Source organism: Physeter macrocephalus, chromosome 18, assembly GCF_002837175.3.
Source record: "Physeter macrocephalus isolate SW-GA chromosome 18, ASM283717v5, whole genome shotgun sequence".
Lineage (NCBI taxonomy): Eukaryota > Metazoa > Chordata > Mammalia > Artiodactyla > Physeteridae > Physeter > Physeter macrocephalus.
In genome coordinates this window covers 64,667,902-64,693,536 of record NC_041231.1, presented here as the reverse complement: position 1 = coordinate 64,693,536, position 25,635 = coordinate 64,667,902, and the positions used below count along the sequence as shown (strand labels likewise).

The 25,635-nt window shown below is 36.5% G+C and overlaps 1 protein-coding gene across 5 annotated transcripts in view; it reads left to right on the top strand.

Moving 5' to 3' along the window:
* Positions 1-25,635, top strand: part of PRIM2 (DNA primase subunit 2) — a 295,574-nt gene that overhangs the window by 75,535 nt on the left and 194,404 nt on the right. Inside the window, exon 8 of one of the 5 annotated variants that reach the window (XM_028478775.2) lies at positions 8,358-8,465. The exons of the other annotated variants lie outside the window; for them this stretch is intronic. Coding sequence (XP_028334576.1) covers positions 8,358-8,450 — 93 coding nt within the window. The 3' untranslated portion in view covers positions 8,451-8,465. Of the gene's footprint in view, positions 1-8,357; positions 8,466-25,635 lie in introns of those variants that run through there. 5 annotated transcript variants of the gene reach the window in all.

The following is a 25,635-nucleotide window of genomic DNA, read 5'->3' as shown; positions in this document are numbered from 1 at the left end:
AGGAAAACTAGTTCAGAAGTTGATCACTTTAATCTAGATGGTGGCTGGAAAGAGGCTGGTTGTGGTGGTGATGATTCACAGAACTGGCTGGATTTCAGTTACTTTGTTGAAGTGCTGTTGACAGACTGGGTGTGAGAGAAAGAGGAAATCAGGATAAAAACAATAATGATAGCTTATACTTAATAAAACATTTAATATTTGCGAGGTGCTGTTCTAAATGCTTCACATGAGCTTCACATTTCATCTTCATAGTAATCCTGTTAGGTGGGTACCATTTTCACTCTCTGAGGTGTACAGTCTGCACGGCTAAGTGAGGAGCCAGGGCAGGGTTTGCATCCATGCAGCCTGGCTTCAGTCTTTACTCCTGACCACTGTGTTGCACTGCCCAGACTCTTGGCCAGAGTAACTGATTAGAGGGAGACGTCTTTTACCACTATGTGGAAGACTGTGTGAGAAGTCCACAGGCTAAAACCAGGAGTTCTGTTCTGATCATGTTAAGTGGGAGGTGCTTGTCAGTCATCCAGATGGTGATGGCAATTGTGAAGTTGGGTTTAAGTCTGGATTTCTCGGGAGGATAAAGTGAAGCCCTGAGACGTAGAGGGTCACACAGCTGAGCTTGGGTTTTCACACACTTCCACTCTGTGTCACTGGTGGAGCGTGCTTGCTTTGTTTTTAGAAAATGGGCAGCTCTTAAGTTGTAGCTGAATATCTTTAAGGCAGATTCTCTTTTTTCTCACATTATGTGACTAATTTCACTTTCTGTGGGTGCGATTCATCATTAGAAGGTGCTGGTAAAACTTAAGAAAATAGACTTTCAGAAAATATATTTATTCTAATTTAGAGATAGAAAGAGGACTTTTGAGAAGCTCCCTAAGAAATAACTGACAGCAAGTAAGCAGCTCTTTCTTGGAGTCACAGAGGAAAGTAAGGATTTCCTTTTTTTGAAATGGATTTTCTTTTTCACATGTTTAGAATAGTAGCTGGATCTGTGTAGAATAGTAGTTGGATCTGTGACTCACCAAGTATTTGTTGCTTTGGAAAAATATTCTTTGTAGGCACTTGATCAAGTAATTTTTTATTTCTACAGAGCTTAGAATCCTCTTAAATCTTTTATCCTCTTTTTAAAAGCAGTGTTCAGTTTAGTTCCTTAAGCTGTGCTTAAATATAATTAATTTTCTTGAATGGTTACTTATTTTGTAATCATATAAGAATTTTCCTTGTCTTATTTGTGTCTAGTTGATTTCCTTTGGTTTTGGATTGATTAATATGTCTTTTCCAATATTACTTCCTGGTTATTTAATGTTAATTTAGAGTGATTGCAGTGGACCAGTCAGTGTAGCTGCTAATCCTTCACCTCTGCCTTTACTCTCAGGCACCAGCCCATTCATTCTCCCCTGGTACTGAGCTCTAGGAAACAAAGCAGTGCAGTTAAAAGCCATGAAACTATCAATAACAGAAAAACCATTCATTTTTGGGGAAAAAATAAACATCCTCTTTACTTTGAGACACGCTTGTTGACTGAGGATGCTAAATTGAATGTTGCTCTTTAGATTGTAGAGGACCTAGTAACCAAAGTGAGTATTTCAAGGTAGGGTGTGGGGTCAGGCAGGCCCACTGGATCCCACAGACAAACAAGTCATTACAAGTGAGTCTTGGCATCTTTCTTCATATGTTTTGTATTGGGTTGGCCAAAAAGTTCGTTCGGGATTTTCGTAATATCTTCTGGGAAAATCCCGAACGAACTTTTTGGCCAACCCAGTATTTTAGAAAATGAAGCTTTTAGCACCATCACAAAATAGGATTGAGTAAAAGTTATTGTTTTAGTGGAATATTCTAGGTTTTTGATAGACTAGCTTAGATTCGTTGGAAAAAAAATCAGTTATATATATATGTATATATATATGTATATACATATATATGGCGCTTAAAAAATTCCAAAGTGCTATATATTTTTCAGGTGTTCATTTGAAGGGGCTAGTTCATGTAAAGAATAGAATTTTAAGGGGTTTGGATTTTTCCTTTTTTTTCTCCCTGTGGTGCTTAGTACAGTTTTGCACTTTGTGTTTATGGAAATTATTGGTGGCAAGAATTTTAATGATTCACTTATTTCTAGTTGCTAGCAAATGTTAGCAGCACATTGACATAGGAGTTTTAGAGCAGCACAGGATTTTAGAGTTGTGTGATAAGCATTTGTATGTTATCTTGCCCTCATTCTTGGCGCCTAGAATCCAAACTTGAGGTTTATAGATATCAGTGGACATGCTTGTTTGTCCTATTGTGTATGGTAGTGCTTTAGCTTTCTTTTATAAGGAGCTCTCCATAAAACTTACCAGTCAGTCCTCTTCATTTTGCCCATGAAAGTTTAGCCCTGTAAAGGCTGGGTGGCTTACCAAAATTCTTGTGGCTGATTGGTGAAGGACTTGGGTTCTTCACTGTGGGTCTCCCATAACTCCTTAAAGTCAGTGCCTTTTTTTCATAGATTGTTGCCTCTCCCCAGGCCCAGTCAAATACCTCTGCCCCTCTACTGCTCTCTTATTCACCCTCAAGTGTTCCATGACATGTTTTACATGTAGGCTTCTCCAGGGTAGGGACTGAGCCCTGTTCAGCTTCTCCAGGTAGGGACTGAGCCCTGTTCAGCTTCTCCAGGGTGGGGACTAAGCTCCGTTCAGCTTCTCCAGGTAGGACTGAGCCCTATTCAGCTTCTCCAGGGTAGGGACTCTGCCCTGTTCAACTTCTCCAGGTAGGGACTGAGCCCTGTTTGGCTTCTGCAGGGTAGGGACTCAGCCCTGTTCAACTTCATTCTGTCTGATGCTGAGCACAGTACCTTGAGAAGAGCAGGTGCTCAGGATCTGGTGAATTACCCTGTGAGAGCTGCATGTTTTCTCCCGATTTGTTGAGAAAAGTAAGTGAAACGATGTTGCACTTCAGTGTCCTGTTTATAAAAGGAAAGAGTCAAGCGCCTCAGATGTGGGAAGGGCTGTGCGTGCAGAATATTTCTGCAGTCTCTGTTGGGAACGTCTGTGGCCGCAGTAGCCTGCTTCCTGAGAACCGCTGCAGTTGGCTGCAGGGGTTACAGTTGTTACTCTTTTGACAGGTTTTCTCTGGAGTATGTAATATGTGAGGTTATATTTTGTCTAGAAATTTATGATGCAGCATCAGCCAGGTTTAAACTCTAGCTTGAGAACAGCAGCTTCTCTTTTCATGGTTGAACTAACTTTCCAGAGTAATTCTTAGGTTACTATTTCTGTGGTCACCTTTGTGTCCCCTGTGCTCCCTTCCCCCCACTCACAGAAGAATGCCCCTGTACTCGTCTATAAACACTCCTGTTCCTCAGATCATTTATCATATTTAACAATTATAATTACCCCTTTTAACACTTCAGCCCAGATTAGCTAGAAGATACTTAGTATTTTTACACACTATTTATAGTGTTTTTTTCCACTGAGCTGCATTGCTTTCATTGACACCTGAGTGCACTGAAACACAGATTTTTATCCCTGTTACTCACTTGTGATAAGAAAATATCTGCAGATTCAGTTGCTAGGAAACAGCTGAATACTGAAATAGTTTTTTTTGGGGGGGGTCCTTGTAAATTCAGTTCTTTGACAGTTCTACTCTCATAGAGCAAAAATTTATTCAGTCTCTACAAAGAAAGATGCATCATCTGTTAGTTTTCCAATTTAAAAATTTTGCACAGGGGGAGCTAGGAATACAAATACAGTTTTGTTCCAGGATTGATTAAATTTTGAGAGTGTAATTTTTCACAGTGACTGGACATTGAGAAGTAATGATTATGTGTACATCTTTGAGTTTCAGTTTTTTTTTCAAAGCTTTCTGATTCCTCATTAATGAGAAAGAATGAGGATAAGAGAGAGATGCACACGACGCAGAGGAATTTAAATCAAGGTAAAATATTATATTAATTAAACCAACTTTGTTTCATAGAAACAGGATTGACCACATCCTGTGTTAAATCCAGATCACCTTTTTTTTTATCTGTGTCACTTAATAATGGTGTGCCAGAGAAAGAATAAATATTAAAAAGAAGTGTTTGGTTATATATAATGTTTGGCTTTCTTTTATACCTGACTATCATTTTAGTCATAATTATATAACATTTAGAAAAAGATTTTCATTCAGGTTCAACATAGTAATAACTCTTTGTGAGTATTCACTGCGTGCCAGGCAAATATGCAGGGGCAGAGGTATGATTAAGCTTTCAGGGTGAATGGTGAGGGGGGCAGCAGTGGGCAGAGATGTAAACAGTCCTCCTGCACTGTGGTCTGTGAAAGAGCAGTGTGTCCTGGGTGCAGCGGTAGCACAGGAAAGAGGTGATGGACTTAGTCTGGAGACCGCAGAGAAGCCTTCAAGGAAGAGGTCAGCTCTGAGCTGAGTTTTGCAGGGCTCTTTTTGGATGTGAACAATCCCTTGACCTTGTCTTTTTTGGGGTGGGGGTTGGGGATGGGGAATAAGACCAGTATTAGTTGTCTTCATTTGTAAGTTGGCTCTTTGTTTCTTCCTTGTCCACACCCTTGGTTGATGTTTCTCTTCCCCGCCCTGTCTGTACAGGCAGTTGTGTACTGTCCAGATACCAGCTTCTAATTCTGTACCTTCAAATTTCACTGCTTGTCTATTTAATTGCACACATATATCTGAGGAACTTGGCAGGGAGTGCAGAATACATCTTTTGATTTACATGCATTGAGAATCTTGTGTCTAAGAAATAAAAATCTTATTAAGGCTTAATGTCTTAATCCAGGTGACACAGAGAGAACTCTGTGAACTCAAGTAGGCAGCATTATATAACATTGGAGTGGCATGGAGAATGTTATCTGAAATGAGAGTATGTGTGAGTTCAAAACAAAAATAAAAACAGCAAATGAAAATTGTCCCCGACTAGTTGATACTAGAAATAATCAAGGAATGCTAGAATTGAGAATCAATAAATGCACAGGTTTGGTTTCCCCTAAATTTTTATTTTTAATAATTTTTATTTTTAATAATTTTATACTTTGAGGGTACATTTTAGAGCATGATATTAGGTGAGTTTCAGTATTTTCAGGCCTACATTTTAAATTAGAAACCTATATAGAGTTACAAGACTTTAGTAATATGGAAGGCACTTAAGCTCTGGTTTAAAAAAAAATATGGTTGTCCTTGGAGCAGCTATGATTTTGTCCGTATACAAGACTGTATTTGTTGAGTTGCTAAGCAGTTAAGGGAACAGTGTCAGTGAGCAACTAAATTGAGATGTGAATGGGGTGATAATCTAGAAAAAACAGACCTGAAAATGGAAAAAGATATAGAAGACAGATTTCTTTCTCAGAAACTTGGAAACAGAAGAATCGGAAACAAGATTCGTAATCAGGTAATCAGGTCCAGTTTTCACATTGACTATTAAAGGCTAAAATAATGGAGGGAAGATGAAATAACATTCAATCTTTGAGGAAAAAACTAACTAATACAGCTTTGGATTTTGGCAGGGTGGCTATAATCCCAAAGAAAGAGAATAACAGTTTGCAATTACAGTCTTTTCTAAGTCTTTTGTAAGTACATTTTCATTAATCCTTCAGACTACTTTTGAGCTTTGCTTAAAATATTAAGAAGGAAATCATCTCTACTTCCTAAGATGCCTGAAAAAAATTACATACTGAAAGTCATAGAAATTACTGCTTTACCTTGATGGCTTCAATGTTTTATGTATTTCTCTCATTTTTTTTGTTTAACACTTTGGCCAAGGAATTTATCATTTGGCAAATGTTTATCAATTGCATAAAGAGGGTTGGGCCTGAAGCAGTATGTTAACATGTGCAGGTGTGCATGTGTGTGCGCTCTCTCACACACACACACACACACACACACACACACACACACACACACACATACACATAAATTTGAAAGTGAATTTTCCCCTTCATAGGTCAGGAGCCTCTGAGCTTTATTTATTTTAGGTGGAGAATTGGCCTGCTCGGTGGTGGTGGTTGTGGTTATGGAGGCAGATTTCTGTTTATTAAGCACTTACTGGGTGCCGGACACTATTAAATTTGTTATATGCATTGCTGATTTAATCCTGTCAGTAGTTACTGAGTTGGTTATTAGCATGATTTTTGCAAATGAGGGAACTGAGGCTTTGAAAGTTTAAACAATTCGTCCAAGATCACAGTGCTAGTTAGTTGCTGAGCCAGAATTCTACCAGTGCACCTGAATCCTTAGTGCCCTGCTTGTGATCCCTCTTTGTGGGAAGTGGCACAATGATTCCTTTTTCCTTTTCTTTTTGGGTTATCATTGATGAACATAAATGTGTCAGTCAACACCTTACTGTAGAGCGATGGTAGGATTGGGAATTACTAGTTGGAAATATCTTAAACAGGTAGTTTCTTGCATGTTAGATTGCTTTGTTGACTGAGATCCTTTAATTCATTACTGTTTTAGAACAGGGACTTTGTAGTGCCTTTGTTTTTATTTTTATTTTTGTGACACAATATGATGTAATTTATACCAGCTCAGTCTTGGATGTGAAAATGTCAATAGATATTCTTAACTGTTCCAGCCTTCTCTCTCAGTTACAGTTTATATGCTCACTCCCACTTTCCTGCCCATCCCAAAGCCCACCCACCCATGTCTTATATTCCATATACTCATCTTCTTATTATCACTTACATATTGTATGAGGGTTCAGCTCCACATCTTGTGTCCTTGCTTCTCTCATCCATATTTTTTCCCAGTATTTTTTACTGTGGTAAAATACATGTAACATGAAATTTACTGTCTTAACCGTGTTTAAGTGAGATAGTTGTACCTGGTTCTGAAAGTGCTGTGAAGAAAGCCCCTGTGCACTGCCCTTGCTGCTGTGGAACCCAGGTGGTTCTTTTTCTGCTTCTGGTGATGAACCACAGTTGTAGTTCTTGGTGCTTGATCACAACTTTTCTCTTTTGTTTTTGTGGCCAAATATAATTTATGGTTCCTCCAGTCCCTAGTTGTAATTTCTATATGTACCGTTGCTAAAAGTACATAATACGTGAATGATTTTTTAAAAAATAATCTGTGAGTGGTGCTTGTTTTTGGACTAGCCAACAATTTGACATTTATTTTGCCTTCAATAAGTTCTCAACTTCTAAGAATACCATATATTTGAACCCACTTTTTTATTTACAAAGAAAAAAATCTGTGTTAAATAGACTAGCATATCTTTTTGAAAAATATGGTATGGGACTTTTAAGGTTTCATATTATAGTGTTAAACGATTCATCTACTCTCTTGGTTCATTGTTTATTATGTTACTAGAATACTTCAACACATTTCAGACTTAATTCATAATTCAGCGTGTCTTGGACGTGAATCCATGGTTCAATGCATACACACACACACACACACACACACACACTCTCTCTCTCTCTCTCTCTCTCTCTCTCTCTCTCTCTCACATACACTCTCCAGTTTTATTTTTTAAACTTTTCCCCTCATAACTCTGCTAGTTTATCACAGTGTTATGGTAAGAAAGATGAACAACCTACCGGAAGATGCAACTAGGCAGTAATAGGTAGTTTTTTTTTTTTGTTTGCTTATTCATTCATTCCTTTATTTGCCTATGGATGTCCAGTTGTTTCAGTATCATTTGTTGGAAAGGCTATCTTTCCTTTGTTGCATTGCTTTTGCATCCTCATCAAAATCATATTTGTGCAGATTTATTTTTGGATTCTCTGTTCAGTTATAGTGATGTATGGATTTATCCTCTGCCTTTAACAGTCTTTATGACTGTACTTATATAATAAGTCCTGAAATCAGGTAGTCTGATTCTTCCTACTTTTCTTCTTTTTCAAAATTGTTTTAGCTGTTCTAGTTCCTTTGCCTTTCCACATAAATTTTAAGATAATATTGTTTATGTCTTCAAAGAATCTTTCCATTATTTGGATAGAAATTGCACTAATCCTATATACCAACTTGGGAAGAATTGACATTTTTACTATGTTGCATCTTCCAATTCACGAACATGGTATGTCTCTCCATTTATTTGGATTGTATTTGATTTCCTTCATCAGAGTTTTGTAGTTTTCAGCTTACAAGTAATATACATGCTTTGTTAGATTTACAGTAGGTAGTTTAGAGTAGCTTAGGCCTAATGGACAAGCCTTATCTTCAGTTTAGATGATGTCTGTTATGTTAATATGTAGTTCTTCACTAAAGAAACATCCAAATGTTGATTATATTTTACTTTTGGTAGAGAACTTTGTTTAAGAATTAGGAGAAATTTGAATGCCGCAGTTCAAGTTAAGTACACTTATTGCTTCACTGTAAGCTTTGTTAGTAGAAAACTGTTCTGTCCTTTATATTCATTGCAGGCTATTTTCTCTTTCTAGGTCATCCTAAGGAAATTGTTAGAACTCCTATTCCCAGGTGTATGTGTATGTGCACGTGTGTGCGCATGCATGCGTGTGTGTGTGTTTCCCTAAAGGAACAATGCTAGTGATCTTTGCTCTTACTAGTCTGTTTGCTTTAACTGTGCTTAGTATTTCTCTTTAAGGCCATCCTTGGCATCTGAGGCATTGAAACTGACATTTTGTTAAGAAATGTCTTACAATGGGGCCTCCTTTTCAGCAGCTGGGCCCTAATTCACTTAAGAATCCCTTACTCCTGGTTTCACAATCTTGTTCTTTAAGGATCAGGTATACTTTTCCCATGACTATCAAACAGAAGCCATCAAACAGAATAGAAACTATTTGAAATAAGAGTGTAGGTTTTTTTTCACTTTTTAAAGATTTGCAGCATATTCTTGGAGAATAAGTGTAGTGAAGATTAGAATTACATATGCTTACATTATACCTTAGGTCAGTAATATATACAGGTTATATTTTAATGTTTATGATCTCTAGTTTTTCTTTTTAATAATTGTTCCTCTTTTCTGTGATTGGGACTCTGCTTTTTATAAGTATTATGTTTGAATGTTTAAACTGGCTTCATTGAGGTATAAATTACATACATAAAATTCATCAATTTTAAGTGTACAGTTGGATGAGTTTCGACATGTGTATGCAGCTGTGGGAACCATCACCAGTCAAGATATGTAATATTTCCATCACCCCCCAAAATTCCTTGTCCCTTAAGCATTTAATCTCCTCCTTCTACACCTGACCTTTGGCAAACACTCATTTGCTTTCTCATGATAATTTTGTTGGTTTTAGAATTTTATATAAATTGAACCATATAAATATGTATTCTTCTGTGTTTGGCTTTTTTTGATCTGTATTATGTTTTCAATATTCATCTATGTCAATTCATATTTTGGTAGTTCATTCTTTTTTTATTATTGTGTAGTATTTCATTGTATGAATGTACCACAGTTTGTTTATCCCATCCCCACTTAATGAACATTTAGATTGCTTCTAGTTTTTGGCTACAGTGAATAAAACTGCCGTGAACATTTGGGTAAATACCTCTGAATGGTATTGCTGGGTTGTATGCTAAGTATGTACAAGGTATGTTGAATTTTATGAGGCACTAGGCTAGAGTCTTTTGCATTTCCACCAGTAGTGTATGAGTTCCAGTTACGCTGCAACCTTGCCAAAAGTTGGTATTATCAGAATTAAAGATTTTAACAATCCTAATGGGTGTGTGATGACATCTCATTATGCTTTTAATTTCCCTAATGACTAATGATGTTGACCATCTTTTCAGCCCTTATTTGTGATTCATATATCTCCATTGATAAAGTGTCTGTTTGTATCCTTTTCACATTTTAAAAATTGGGTTGTCTTTTTGTTGGGTTTTATGAGTTCTATATATGTGTATATATATATATATATACACACATACATACACACACAATTCTTTATATTATATATATACAGTTCTGTATAGAATTCTGTGTGCGTGTGTGTATATATATATAAAATTATGTCTGTATACACACATTCATATATAAATATGTGTATGTGTATATGTGTGTTTTGTGAATATTTTCTCTCAGTCTATACTTGCCTTATTTTGTTTGTTTGTTTTAACAATCTCTTTTGAAGAGCAAAAGTTTTAAGTTTTGATGAAGTCCATTTTATCAGTTTTTTCTTTTATGATTCATTTTCTATCTAAGAAATATTTGCCTATAACTATACCTCAATTAAAAAAGAAAAAGTTGCCTAACCAAAGGACACAAAAGAATTTCTCCTATGTTATCTTTTAGAAATTTTATGGTTTTGCTCTTATTTAACTCTGTGATTCATTTTGGGTTGATTTTAAGATATGACGTAAGGTAAAGGTCAGTGTTCACTCTTTTCCATATTGATTTCCAGTTGTATCAGCACCATTAGTAGTCTTTTCTAGATTAGGTTACCTAATCTAGTTAGATTACCTTGGCACCTTGTTGAGAATCATTTGATAATGTAAGCATGGGTATATTTCTGTGCTTTATTCTGTTCCCTTCATACATATGTTTGTCCTTGTAATAATACCACCCTGTCTTGATTACCGTAGCTTTATAATAAGTTGTGAAATCAGGTAGTGCAAGTGTTTCAACTTTGGTCTTTTTCAAAATTGTTTTGGTTCATGTAGGTCTCTCTAGACCATAGGTATTTTAGAGTCATCTTGCCAATTTCTACAAAGAAGTCTGCCAGAATTTTGATTGGGATTGCATCAAATCTATGGATCAATTGGTAGAGAATTGATATCTTAGTGATTTGAGTCTTTTAATCCATGAACCCTGTATGTATCCAATTTATTAATGTCTTTTAAAAATTTCAGCAGTGTTTTCTAGTTTTCAGTGCAGAACTTTTTCACATATTTTACTTCTAGGTGTTTTATGCTTTGATGCTTTAATAAAGAACATTATAGTTTTTTTCATTGTCACATTTTTTGTTGCTAGTGTATAGAAATGGAATTGATTTTTAAATATTTGTATCTTGCAATTTCGCTAAACTCACTTATTAATTAAGTAGCCTCTTGGTAGGTTCTTTAGTATTTTCTACATAGATGCCCATGTAGTCTATAAATAGAGACAGTTTTACTTCTTTGCTTCCAATCTCTATGCCTTTTATTTGTTTTTCTTGGCTATTACAGTGGCTAGGGCTTCTAGTACAGTGTTAAATAGAAGTGTTGAGAGTGGGCATGCTTGCCTTGTTCCTGATCTTAGGAGGACACATTTAGTCTTGCACTATTAAGTAAGATATTAGCTGTAGGTTTTTCATAGATGTCCTTTTATCAGGTTAAGGAAGCTTCCTTCTGTTCCCAGTTGGCTGATTGTTTTTTGGGGGGGTTGCTGGTGGTTATGAGTGGGTGTTGAATTTTGTCTAATGCTTTGAGCATTAATTCACTTATTGAGATATTTATTATTAATTCATTTATTGAGATGTGGCTTTAAAATATTTGTTTAGTATTATTGATAGAGTATTGTTTTAAGAATATTAAATCAATCATATTCCTGGAATAAACCTACTATGTCAAGGTGTATTATATTTTTATATATTGCTGAAATTTGCTTAATTGCTTATAAGGGATATTGGTCTAGAGTGTCCTTTTTATATATTATCTGCCTGATTCTAGTATCAGATTAATGCTAACCTTATAAAATGAGTTGGGAAATATTTACTCCTCTTTATGTAGTTTATATAGCTCTGTAACATAAAACATACAATTTAATTATTTTATATGTGGAATTATATAAATTATCCTCAACTTTTTCTCTCCTCTTTTTCCTTAAAGTAGATTTTAACTAAGTTTATGTTACAAGCTGGTTTAATATTTTATAATGAAAAATTAATACTTTTAATAATAGGATTTTTTTAAAGTGGAGGGAAAAAGCTCTGTGATTTAAAAAATAGGTGTCCAGGGACTTCCCTGGCGGTCCAGTGGTTAAGATTTTGTGCTTCCACTGCAGGGGGCTGGTGAGGGTTTGATCCCTGGTTGGGGAGCTAAGATCCCATATGCTGTGCAGTACGGCCAAAAAAAAAAAAAGCGCAAAGATTTCACACACACAAGAAAAATAGGTGTCCAGTAATTTTAGGACAGTAAGCCTTTTCATAAAAAATTTGGAAAGTGTAGAATGTGTGAAGATACAATATTTATATAGTTTTTTTAACATTTGGAATCCATTGTCTTCTCTTAACGTTATTTCACAAGCATTTTCTCAAAATACTGTAATTTTTATTAACAGCATTTTTAATGACTATATGATCTATCATGTGAATTTATAATAATTATACCATTGATAATTGGAATTTTATTCTGTTTCTAATTTTTTAATGTAATTTTAATTTTTTTATGTAAACCTTTGTTTTCTGGTATCTTTTTTTAAAAGCTCTTGATGTATTTTGTTGGAACTGCTTTTCCATATACTACCACAGTTTGTATTTCCTCACGCAGTAAGTCTTGGCTGATTTGATAGGTAAAAGTAGTGTCTTACTGCTCTTAATTCCATTTCTGTAATTACTTGGGAAATAGTTTAAAAAATCTCTTGAAGTCTTTTGGACTAGTCACTCAGAAGAGTTATGCAATAGAAGTATTAAAGGGAAATAAATATATGGAAAATAAGTTCCTGAAGTAAACACAAATAGAAAAAGGCATAAGGCAATGGAATTTATAACATAAGAAAAGGGAAAGGGGTTTTAGTTTGTATTAAATGGTCTTATTAGTTTACTAGGGAATAGATAGAGTGATATAAGAGCCATGTGTCTCATATTATGATTTCTTCAGAATATACCAACACTTCATAAACTTAGTGAAAGAATCTCAGTACTTACAAGCTTGCTTTTTATGGCCTATGTCATTGATGAAAGTTTTTTTGGGAATTAGCTACCTGTTAGCTAAAAATAGGTGTCTGGAACACAGAGAGAGACCACACTAAGCCTTATACCTACGATACTGATCCACTCAAAAGTAGTAATTTGAAAGAAATGAAAGAATATAGCAGTGAAACTCAAAACTGTGTGAAGGGATGGGCAGAAGATTTGGCCTTTATAGTAAATTTAATAGACAATACAATTTAAGAATGTGGATGATTGACAGAAACTTAGAGGAGAAGGAAAAGTGGAGGAGAATAAGTTTGAATTGAGGTATGTTTTGGTGGACAAAAGAAAATGTGAACTTAAAAAAAACATTTATTTATTTATTTTTGGCTGCATTGGGTCTTCATTGCTGCGCGCGGGCTTTCTCTAGTTGCGGTGAATGGGGGCTACTCTTCGTTGTGGTGCGTGGGCTTCTCATTGCAGTGGCTTCTCTTGTTGTGGAGCATGGGCTCTAGGCACTCGGGCTTCAGTAGTTGTGGCACGTGGGCTCAGTAGTTGTGGCTCACAGGCTCCAGAGCACAGGCTCAGCAGTTGTGGTGCATGGGCTTAGTTTCTCCGTGGCATGTGGGATCATCCCAGACCAGGGATCGAACCCGTGTCCCCTGCATTGGCAGGCGGATTCTTAACCACGGCGCCACCACCCGAAAATGTGAACTTTTAAATAGAACCTTGGTGTATATCTTTTTCATAGTAGGTAAATTCATTTATAACCTCTTTGTTCCCACAAAACATCTGAGGCAGCTTACACAAAACACATTGATTAAAATAGTTAAAAAAAGAAAAAGGAAAGAAAATTAGGACAAATGAACAAATCATAACTCTCAAGTGTCAATCATAGGATTGAGCTTTGTATTTGGCTATAAGCTTCCTGGGAATAAAGGCAAAAAGGAAACTGGTCATTTACATAGAAAGGAGGGGGCTGTACCATTTTCTGAAATCCGAGACATAAGAACTGTGCTGTACCAGATGAGTAAAAATTTTTACTGATGGAGGATGTATGAGTTAATATAAAAAATTTAAATCACCAAAATGATAAAATCTTTCAGTATATTTGAGACTCTAACGTTAAACACTTTAGTAGACATAAGTGATTTGAACTCTTTTTTTCCAATTTTTATTTATTTAATTTATTGAAGTATAGCTGACATATTAGTTTTAAGGAAACAACATAGTGATTTGATATTTTGAGAGATTAAACATCATTCAAAGTTGTTATAAAATATTGACTATATTCTCTGTGCTGTATATTACATCCCTGTGATTATTTATTTTATAACTGGTAGTTTGTACCTCTTAAACCCCTTCACCTAGTTTGCTCTTGCGTCTACCCATCTCCCCTCTGGTTTGTTCTCAATATCTGTGAGTCTGTTTCTCTTTTGTTACATTTGTTAGTTTTGTTTTTTAGATTCCACATATAAGTAAACACATACGGTATTTGTCTTTTTCTGTCTGACTTATTTCACTAAGCATAATACTCTTCAGGTCCATCCATGTTGTTACAAGTGGCAAGGTTTCATTATTTTTTATGGCTGAGTAATATTTCATTATATATACAGTATGTACCACATCTTTATCCATTCATCTGTCATTGGGCACTTTCATATCTTGGCTGTTATAAATAATGCTTCTATGAACATAGGGGTGCATATATCTTTTCTAATTACTTCTTTTGTTTTCTTTGGAAAAATACCCAGAATTGGAATTGCTGGATCATATGGTAGTTTCATTTTTAATTTTTTGAGGAACCTCCATACTGTTTTCCATAGTGGCTGCACCAATTTACATTCCCACCAACAGTACATGAGGGTTCCCTTTTCTCCACATCCTTACCAACACTTGTTATTTGTTGTATTTTTGATAATAGAGTAGTTGTGGCACACGGGCTCAGTAGTTGTGGCTCACAGGCTCCAGAGCACAGGCTCAGCAGTTGTGGTGCATGGGCTTAGTTTCTCCGTGGCATGTGGGATCATCCCAGACCAGGGATCGAACCCGTGTCCCCTGCATTGGCAGGCGGATTCTTAACCACGGCGCCACCACCCGAAAATGTGAACTTTTAAATAGAACCTTGGTGTATATCTTTTTCATAGTAGGTAAATTCATTTATAACCTCTTTGTTCCCACAAAACATCTGAGGCAGCTTACACAAAACACATTGATTAAAATAGTTAAAAAAAGAAAAAGGAAAGAAAATTAGGACAAATGAACAAATCATAACTCTCAAGTGTCAATCATAGGATTGAGCTTTGTATTTGGCTATAAGCTTCCTGGGAATAAAGGCAAAAAGGAAACTGGTCATTTACATAGAAAGGAGGGGGCTGTACCATTTTCTGAAATCCGAGACATAAGAACTGTGCTGTACCAGATGAGTAAAAATTTTTACTGATGGAGGATGTATGAGTTAATATAAAAAATTTAAATCACCAAAATGATAAAATCTTTCAGTATATTTGAGACTCTAACGTTAAACACTTTAGTAGACATAAGTGATTTGAACTCTTTTTTTCCAATTTTTATTTATTTAATTTATTGAAGTATAGCTGACATATTAGTTTTAAGGAAACAACATAGTGATTTGATATTTTGAGAGATTAAACATCATTCAAAGTTGTTATAAAATATTGACTATATTCTCTGTGCTGTATATTACATCCCTGTGATTATTTATTTTATAACTGGTAGTTTGTACCTCTTAAACCCCTTCACCTAGTTTGCTCTTGCGTCTACCCATCTCCCCTCTGGTTTGTTCTCAATATCTGTGAGTCTGTTTCTCTTTTGTTACATTTGTTAGTTTTGTTTTTTAGATTCCACATATAAGTAAACACATACGGTATTTGTCTTTTTCTGTCTGACTTATTTCACTAAGCATAATACTCTTCAGGTCCATCCATGTTGTTACAAGTGGCAAGGTTTCATTATTTTTTATGGCTGAGTAATATTTCATTATATATACAGTATGTACCACATCTTTATCCATTCATCTGTCATTGGGCACTTTCATATCTTGGCTGTTATAAATAATGCTTCTATGAACATAGGGGTGCATATATCTTTTCTAATTACTTCTTTTGTTTTCTTTGGAAAAATACCCAGAATTGGAATTGCTGGATCATATGGTAGTTTCATTTTTAATTTTTTGAGGAACCTCCATACTGTTTTCCATAGTGGCTGCACCAATTTACATTCCCACCAACAGTACATGAGGGTTCCCTTTTCTCCACATCCTTACCAACACTTGTTATTTGTTGTATTTTTGATAATAGCCATTCTGACAGGTATGATATGATATCACATTGTGGTTTTGATTTGCATTTCCCTGATGATTGGTGATGTTGAGCATCTTTTGATGTGCCTTTTGGCCATCTGTATGCCTTCTTTGGAAAAATGCCTATTCAGCATATGTATATGTATAACTGAACCACTTTACTCTACACCTGAAACTAACACAACATTGTAAATCAACTATACTCCAATGTAAAATAAAAATCAAAGGAAAACAAAAGAAAACAAAAGAAAAAAGAAGAAAAATGCCTATTCAGGTTCTCTGCTCATTTTTAACCAGATAATTTTTAAAATTCTTTATTATTATTATTTTTTTTTTGCGGTACGCGGGCCCCTCACTGTTGTGGCCTCTCCCGTTGCAGAGCACAGGCTCCAGATGCGCAGGCTCAGTGGCCATGGCTCATGGGCCCAGTCGCTCCGTGGCATGTGGGATCCTCCCGGACCGGGGCACGAACCCGCGTCCCCTGCATTGGCCGGTGAACTCTCGACTACTGCGCCACCAGGGAAGCCCTAAACTCTTTTTTATACATCTTGGTGTTTATGTATTTATCCCATCTTTCTGTTGTTCATTGAGAAGATACTGTACACTCAGCATTGTTGCCAGGGCTTTGAAAGGATACAGAGGCACTTAATGTTGTCCCTGTAACGTGAAAGCTTAAGTTCTAGACAGAAAGGCAAATGAACAACAGGAAACACGTAGAAAATAATGACACATAAGCTCAAAGGTACTTGCTGTAAATACATTGATGTGGACTGTTACTGGATCTGGGTCTTGAAGTATTTGGCTAAGTGGGAAATAAGTTGTGGGGTTGGTAGGAGTTCTGCTGCTGCAAAGGTGAGGTGCACCTGGGCTTCATCCTTTCAGTTCAGTTCAGAGCCCAAACAACATTGGACTGGACAATCAGAGGCCACTTTCATACCCTCTGCAAAGGATGATCACAACTGATACCCATTAAAGAACATGAATATTAACATGAATATTTTTATGACAGTTGAGAAACATGGATTGAAAAGATGAGATGGTTCTTTTTCATCTTTGAATTCTCACTGTTTACCATATTACTTTGCGTATTATAAAGACTTAATAAACGTTTATTGAATGAATGACTAAAAATAAAAATGGGGAGAGAGGTGTTCTATAACCATTTGTAAGAGAAGTAAAATATTAATCAATAAAAATAGAAACCTTTTTAAAGAGTTTTAAAGAAAGGATTGGATGATGAGAGCTGTTAATTTTTCTAATACAGTTATGGTAACAACTTGTCAGTATTGTGTTTGTTAGAATCTAGTTTATCTTTGGGACTTAAGTGAAACAATACTAATTTATAGGAAGTTGTATGTACTTACAAAATAATCCCATGTGTGAAGTCACTTGTCCCTAACCTGGCAAAGAAACCACAGATTTCGAATAGCTGAATGTAGTTGCAGGTGAAGCATTGCTCCTTAATTATCATAGTTCTTTTATTACCTTCTTTATTACCAGTCAACTTGCTGGACTGTTAAATATTTGATATTTCTGGCACCTAGTATAGTGTCCAACAGTGTATATGCAGTGTGTAAACAAATGTTTCTTAAGTGCTTTCTACATATGGGATGTGGAGTAGAAGTGGTTTAAGAAAGGATTCATTTTTTTTCTAATTTATTTTTTAAAAATTTATTTTACTGAAGTATAGTTTGATTTACAGTGCTGCATTAAATTCTACTATACAGCAAAGTGAATCAGTTATACATATATATATATACATTCTTTTTCATATTCTTTTCCATTTTGGTTTATCATAAGATATTGAATATAATTCCCTGTGCTATACAGTAGGACCTTGTTGTTTATCCATTCTATGTATAATAGTTTGCATCTGCTAATTCCAAATTCCCAGTCTCCCCACCCGCTTTGGCAACCACAGGTCTGTTCTCTATGTAAAACAGGATTCTTGATATGAGTAGCTTATGTACTCTTCCAGTTGACAGGAATAGATACACAGATAACAATTAGTATAGCATTGTAAAAACATAATTCAACAGCTATGCCAGTTTGGAGAAGGAAAGGGATCTCTAATTTGTTAAAGGAAACACTGATTAATCTTTAAAACAAAGATAGAAATTCATTAATTTATTCAATCGCTTTTTACTGGTTAAAGAAAGAAAAGGAAGCATGCATCTTTTTGCACTCCTTTTGACAAGTATGTGTGCAATCATCTAACACCTTGCTAATCTGTTTGAACACAAAAATTGTAAATCATTATTTTAACGGGAATTTAGCCTTTTGCAAATAGGTGAATATTTATAGCCAGAAGGTTGCTACAAGGCAGCTCATATAGTGTCAAATAAATGCTAAAAAATCCTTCACCAAAGAATAGGAGGTATTTATAAATAAGAGGCTTAAAAATGTCCGTATACAAATGCCATAATAATAAGATTGAATGGAGAAGATAACTAGGCAGAAGACCACATTTACATTAGACAAAATGTAGGGGAAATTTTAGGGAGGAAACTCATGTAGGGAAAATTTCTATTAGTCAAAGGGGATTTTAGATAAGAAATCTAGGTATAAATTAAAAAGATAAGGGATGAATTTAGAGGGAGGATAAGGACTGAACCTAGGGATAGTAATGGGATAAGGTCATGTTACCTGTACTTTTAAATTAATTAATTAATTAATTAATTTTTGGCTGTGTTGGGTCTTCATTGCTGCGTGCGGGCTTTCTCTAGTTGTGGCGAGTAGGGGCTACTCTTCGTTGCGCTGCACAGGCTTCTCATTGCAGTGGCTTCTCTTGTTGCTGTAGGCGCGCGGGCTTCAGTAGTTGCAGCATACGGGCTCGGTAGTTGTGGCTCATGGACTCTAGAGCGCAGGCTCAGTAGTTGTGGTGCGTGGGCTTAGTTGCTCTGCGGCATGTGGGATCATCCAGGACCGGGACTCGAACCCGTGTCCCCTGCATTGGCAGGCAGATTCTTAACCACTGCACCACCAGGGAAGTCCCTCCTATACTTTTATATTCTTACTCATTCATTAATATTTCATGATTGCCGCCTCAATCCACAGTCTGTAAAGAGCAACTTAGGAAGTATTTTTCTTACTTTAGTTTGCCTAGTTGCCAGAAAAGAGATAACTTATTTGCTTGCCAAACCTGGTTTTTTTTCCAATGTGTCTACTCATACTCAAATGTACAAGTGATGAGGATGATGGGGAGCCAGTTGTAGGTCTCCTTACTTCTGGGGATGTGCCTTAGGGCACTGAGATGAATTATTCTGGAGCACATTTTCCACAGTGCTCTCTGTATTTGTACACAGTCTACTTCTCTGAGATGTTCAGTTTTCCAAAGAATTAAATATTTGATACGAATCTTATATGCACATGGGATGGTGGAGGTGGCACAAGGTGGGCTTTGCCATGGGAGAATTTGTGAGGACACGGGTGCAATATTCAGGTAAGAAGTTCTGAGAACCCAGAATGGATAGAAGGAGAGGGGGGAGTGTGAGCCACGTGCCCTTGAGCTTGGCTGTCGGTGGGGAAAGGCTGGCCCAGGAGGACAGGGCAAGGAGAGTGTGGGGAGTTGCCATCAAAGTCTAGTGTCCAGAGGGTACATAGCACTCAGACTTACTCCAGACTGATGTCGGTGTCCAGGATGATTCACTGGTGTATGGGATACAACATGAGTGTCTTCTTACTGCCAATGCTGCCATGTCTGTGGTGACATTGATACAGTTTTGGGTGGTCTCCTTGTGTGGAGGAGGAAGTAGCTATGGCTGGGGGAGTGGGTGTTGGTCTCAGGAGCAAGGGGTGGTCTCTCCGGGCCTGGTGACTGGCAGTACCCAGGCAGGGAATTTGGGCTCCAGCCAAGCGATCTGGGCCCCGGAGTGGGTCCCATTCCAGCAAGTGCATTGAAGTGAGCTCACCCGAGTCTGGCAGGGTCTTGGACAGAACCATTATGGGCCTGGAGGCAAGGGCAGGAAGGACAGGTGGGATGTAGTAGTACTTGCGTTTATATTTAACCTCACCTTTTGAATAGTCTTTTTATATTTGAGCAAGTTTTCCCAGTATAGATCTAGCCTTGCTAATGTAGGAGTCAGTCTTGCCAGTATGGAAAGCTGTACTCAAATTTTCATCCTCTTGTAGCCAGATTTATAGGCATATGACTTAGACTTAACCTGTTAGACTCACTTCCCATGAGACTTCGGTTAGAACTGAGGAAGCAGATTCTGCAGAGAGCTTCCACTTGTGCTGGTGGAGGTGGGGGGTGGCAGCAGGGGCTTCCCAGTGGTTGATTGCAGTGATGGCCATTTTCTAATCACTCCTGTATTGTGACATGGTTGGGACTTTGTTCCTGGAAGCTTAACTTTGACCATATTTCTTCATCTTCCCAATAATTTTGTGAGATGCCCAGTAACCTCTTAAACTCCCTTTTCTGCTAATCAGGCAGGGTCAGCTTCTTTTGTGTTCAACTAAGGGCCATGGCTGGGCCTGCCTTACCTAGGAGATAAGGCAGCAAATGAAGACAAGGCTTCATCAGAGTCCACCTAGTAACTGGCTGCAGCTGAGTGTGTGGGGTCAGCCAGTCAGTGCCTGCTGCCGAGTAGGAGTGAAGCTGGCTAGGGATCGACTCCCAGATCCACCAGGACTCATTTCAGATCGCTTTTTGGGGGTGAGTTGGAACAGAAATGGAAAACAATTGTGTTGATAATTGGTCTGTTTGGCTATTGAGTGTATGAAACAGTGATTTTAGTTTTGGATATGTTTAGTTTGAGCTTCCAAAAGAATTACTCATTTTGGAGATATCTGGCATGTAACTGGAAACGCAGTTCTAACATTCAGAAAAGAGATAGGTGATAGAAGTGATTTAGTCAACTCACGGTTCTTTCAGGTCTCTGTTGAAGTTGGATGAGAGCAACATAGAACGAGGAGAGGAGGGTTGAGGGCAGGCCTTGGGGAGTGTTCATACTTTTGGGGAAGATTGGGGAAAGAGAGCATGAAGAAGGCTGGAAAGAAGTGTTCTGGAAGGATGGAAGGGAGCTCAGTGGGTATGCTGTTGGGAAGCTGAAGGGAGGTAGAGAGCTCCCAGGAGCAGGTAGGAACCAGCTCCTACGAAGGGTTTAAAGACAGAGGCGAGGCCATCGGTATTTTTGTGACTTTGGAGAAAGTCATGGAAAATAGAATAAAACCTTACAGTAGCAGAGTGAAGGACTGAGGTAATAACTGGAACAATAGAGGTTAAGTGGAGATTCTGGTCAGATATTGTTAGACAGATTTGGAATCTAAATCATAAAATAAACTATGAATCTAGGGAACAACCCATATCTTTGTCCTTAACAGTTTTTTTAATCAGGCTTTTTTAAAATTAGTTTATTAATAAGTTCATCCAAGTCATTGCACCGATGTATCGAATCCTTTTGTTTTAATGAGGCAACAGCTCTCTAGTGCGGAAAACTTGGGAAAATATTCTGCTTTACGATTTTAGCGTTCATTAAACATTATTATGTAAGCTGTAAACAAACGTTAGAGAACTTAAATGTTTGTGACATCTGTGTTTTTATCATGAATGTTAGGTGTTCTCTTGTATTACAGTGATCATTGTTAACAGTTTGACCTCGCTCTATATTTCTGCCAGACTATTCAATGATAGCTATTTGCATTCTGTCTTTTCTTCCTTTTATTCTAGTTTTTCCCCATCCTCATGAACAGTGACTTCATTATTATTGAATGAGAGGCTTGACTGCTGTGGTTGGTTAGAACCTCTGTGGCTCAAGATTTTCATTTTTTCTGCATTTTGAAATGCTGTCTTTTTATATTTTCATTTTCTCTATTTTAAAGAGCTGTCTCTTTATGTTTGATATTCTGATAGAATTATCTGCTGAAAATGAAAGTCTGTGCTCCTTGAATTCTGGGTTCAAAATAATCATCTAGAATAGATATGATACTAGAGCAAGATGAAAGATGCCAAGATGCCAAACTTCACTAACAAAGGTTTATTATCAACAAGACTGGATCTTGATTTGTACCAGTCTTAAAAATGTATCTTGCATTGTAATTTGAGCTACGGTATTTCATCAGACATACAGTTTAAATTTATAGGATCCTATTTTTTTTGCCTTAATTTATGTAGTCAAATAGAAGACATTAAATTCAAAAAGTGTTGCTTAAAATAAAGATATATTTATATGCTCTGTCATTATTTTTGTGCAGTGTTTTAAAATGAATTGTTCTTAATTTGTGGAAGATGATCTGAATATAATTACATGTCGTAGAACTTTAAGGATTCTTCAGTGGTCGTCTAGTTCAGAATCTTAACCCTCCTATACATTATTCCTTTATATAAACGAAAGCTTAAAGTATCTTTTAGTTATTGGTTTTGTCTGTGACCTAATCCTAGGCAGCATACACGGTGGTAGAGTTAACTCCTGACCTGTCCCCAAGATGAAGGAGGTGAGGCCCGGCAAGGCTGACTTGCACCTGGGTGGCATCTGGTGAAGAATGGAGGTCTGCTAGGGATTTAGAACTCCTAGCCTGATATCTGTCTTGTTTTAATAAACTATTCTGACAGACATGTTTATAAGATAATTCATATGTCTAAAAATTAAATATTTAAAAAATGTTTTTTGTCAGTAGCTGTATTGAGTTTGCTAACTACTGAAATACAGAATTTTACTTAGACACCAAGTTGCTATACCAAAAAACCCCACCAAACTTTTAAATCATTTTATTAGAACTCATATATGTCAGAATTCAGGGGCAGTAATACCGTTTACATTTTTTCTTGATGGGATTTCCCTGTAGTGTATTGCTAGTCTACAAATGACAGCGTTTTATGCTAAACAGGTTTTTTTCTAGATGCAGCAGAGCTCTGTTTACACTGTGACCTTTTAGAATAAATTGGCAAGCATGTCAAAGCTAAGAAGGGTTGGAAAAACAGTTTCTTGCCAATGAATCTCTGGGATGCTCCGTTTACTTGAAATTTTAAACAGTGAGCTAAAGGACCATGTTGAAGCATGAATGTTGCAAAATGATGATTAATGAGGATCTTGTCACTTGGGATTCACTTCAGGTCCTGTTTACAGTGTTAGCCCAGAGTTACTCCTTGTAACACAAATGGATGATTTTCATAATATGAACATACAAGGTTAGTATAGTAAGGTAGTAATTAAGCAACACAATAAAAGCCTCATGTCCTTTGCCTTTTTCACTTTGAAGTTGACTTGTTAGCCTATCAGAAAGCTTATTTTCATTTCTTCATTAGTATTGTACCGAGGTTTTGAGGTATTCTTCTGACGATTTATATTTATTATATATATGTATATATATTCTTTTTTTGTCTGAGAAGTTCTAGGTTTAGGAACATATTTTAATAGACTTTTATGTATTTTCACATACTTCATCATTATTCAAATAAGCATGTGTATAAACTTCATTTTAGGCCAGTGAGCTGAGAAATGCTGCAGTTGATAATATATAAAATTAAGCAGGATCAATATGTTGATGGTTAACATGGAGGAGATCTAAAAGGCCCCCGTGCCAAATATGAGACAACACAAACTTTACATTATACCCTGTTGTCCTGAATGGGGTTGAGGGTAGGAACCTTGACATTTGGAACAATGTGAATGCAGTGGGTGAGGCTGTGGTGAAGTCGGGAAACCTGAGGGCAGCAGAATTTGGTCTGGTGAGATATCCACAGGCACTGGGCTGTAGGATTTAAGTTAAAGATACAGGGCCTAAATCCTTTTGAGATAATTATGGTGAAGGAGCAAACTAAGCTTGGTACATGCAAAGCCAGGGGAAGCTTCACGTTGCCTGAATGAACAGTTTAGTGCTGAAGGACCAGGGCTGTCGTGGAGTAGCTCCTGGAGCAGTGCTCACTGTGGGGAAGGGTGCAGGTTAGTTCAGTAATGATCCCACAAGCCGGTCAGTCAACCAGTTAGTGCAGGAGCTTGAAGAGTCTGTGTCTGAAGGTGGACTTAGACATTTTGGGTCTGTTTGGAGGTCCTTCTTGTGTGTGCCTGCGTGTGTGTGTGCCGTAGGCATGCCTGTGGGTGCACATGGGGGTGTGTGTGTATCCCACAAGGTTTTGGCTTGATTGAAGCCCCATCAGTTCTATTCAAACTATGTACTGAGCATTTGCTTTTTAATACCTTATTTCCAAGGAGTAGCATTCTTGTGTTTTGACTTTGGGCTGACCAGAAATCTTTGTCTATGAGGCCAGCTGTGGGTGGATGGATGCACAGGTAGAGATGGGTGTGTTTTAGCCAGCATGGATTGTGAAAAAGCACATTTATTTCAGTAAATTACGAGAAAAAAAACCAAACAAAACATGGATTTAATTTAAACATTAGATACTCCCAGAAAGTAGAGATTCTTTTCACTGTTTGTTTACTCAGGTTAGTTCTCTGGAGTTTAACGAAAAGACCAACACAAATCAAATACTTGTCACAAAGACATCTTACAGTGCTTGAAGTAATGTATCTTATTAATGTAAGGATAGTAAAAGTTTCTTAAGCTGCATCAAAGGAGAGATTAAACAAAATTGAAAGTCTGGCCAGAGAAAAACAACCGGATTTTAAATATTTAATTATATGAGAACAGATGCAAAAGATATGAGCAATTGCCTGACTCCAGAAGATAACCTGAGAAAGTGCTGAAATAAAGGTATTTAAACTTGTAAAGTAATTGGTAAATAGCAGATCAAGGGTAGAGATCTTTGCAATAGCTTCACTAAAAGACTCTATCAAATTTGGGAAACTCTTATATTAAGGAGATTAAATTACCATTAAATCAAAGAAATGCTTACACAGTAATTCTGGTCTGTAATTTAAGGGGATCTTATTTATGCAGAATAATACATTACAAAGACTATCAAGTTGGATAATTCAAATTAGAAGAGATTGGAACGTGCATTTCTCACTTAAGTTACTTCACCTGATGCTAAAATACTTTTTTCATTAGCAGTCTTTATGAAAAAGTCATTATTAATCTTGATGCAGACAGTATAATTTGAGACAACTGAACTATATTATTATTTATGAAATGAGCTAACAAGAGTCTCTTTGGATCTTTTATATATTTACAAACAAATGCTATTCAGATAACTAAAAAAAAAATGCTTGAGTGGTGTTCCCTGAAGCACGAGGTAGAGGAATAATGAGTGAATGAATGAACGAACAAACAGACATACATACACATAAAACATTTTTTTCTTGGTTAAGTAGGTAACTATAGAATTATACTTAGGAATAGCTTTGACTTTTCAAACTTTTCTGACATAAAGTATGTACTGTATCTAGTTTTTTTGGTCTGATTGTATATTTAAATTATATTTTTATTTCCTTTTCCTTTTTGAGCAAATAATATTTGTTCATTTGATTTGGATTCTAAACACTTTTTTTATGGAATTATTTTAAATTTTTCATCGTGTGGTCTAATTTATAATAACATTAGACATTTTTTAATAGTCCCATTCAAATTTATTAAATATTGAAATATTGTCTTTTTTTGTTTTATGTATTTTTTTCTAACATCTTTATTGGAGTATAGTTGCTTTACAATGGTGTGTTAGTTTCTGCTTTACAACAAAGTGAATCAGTTATACATATACATATG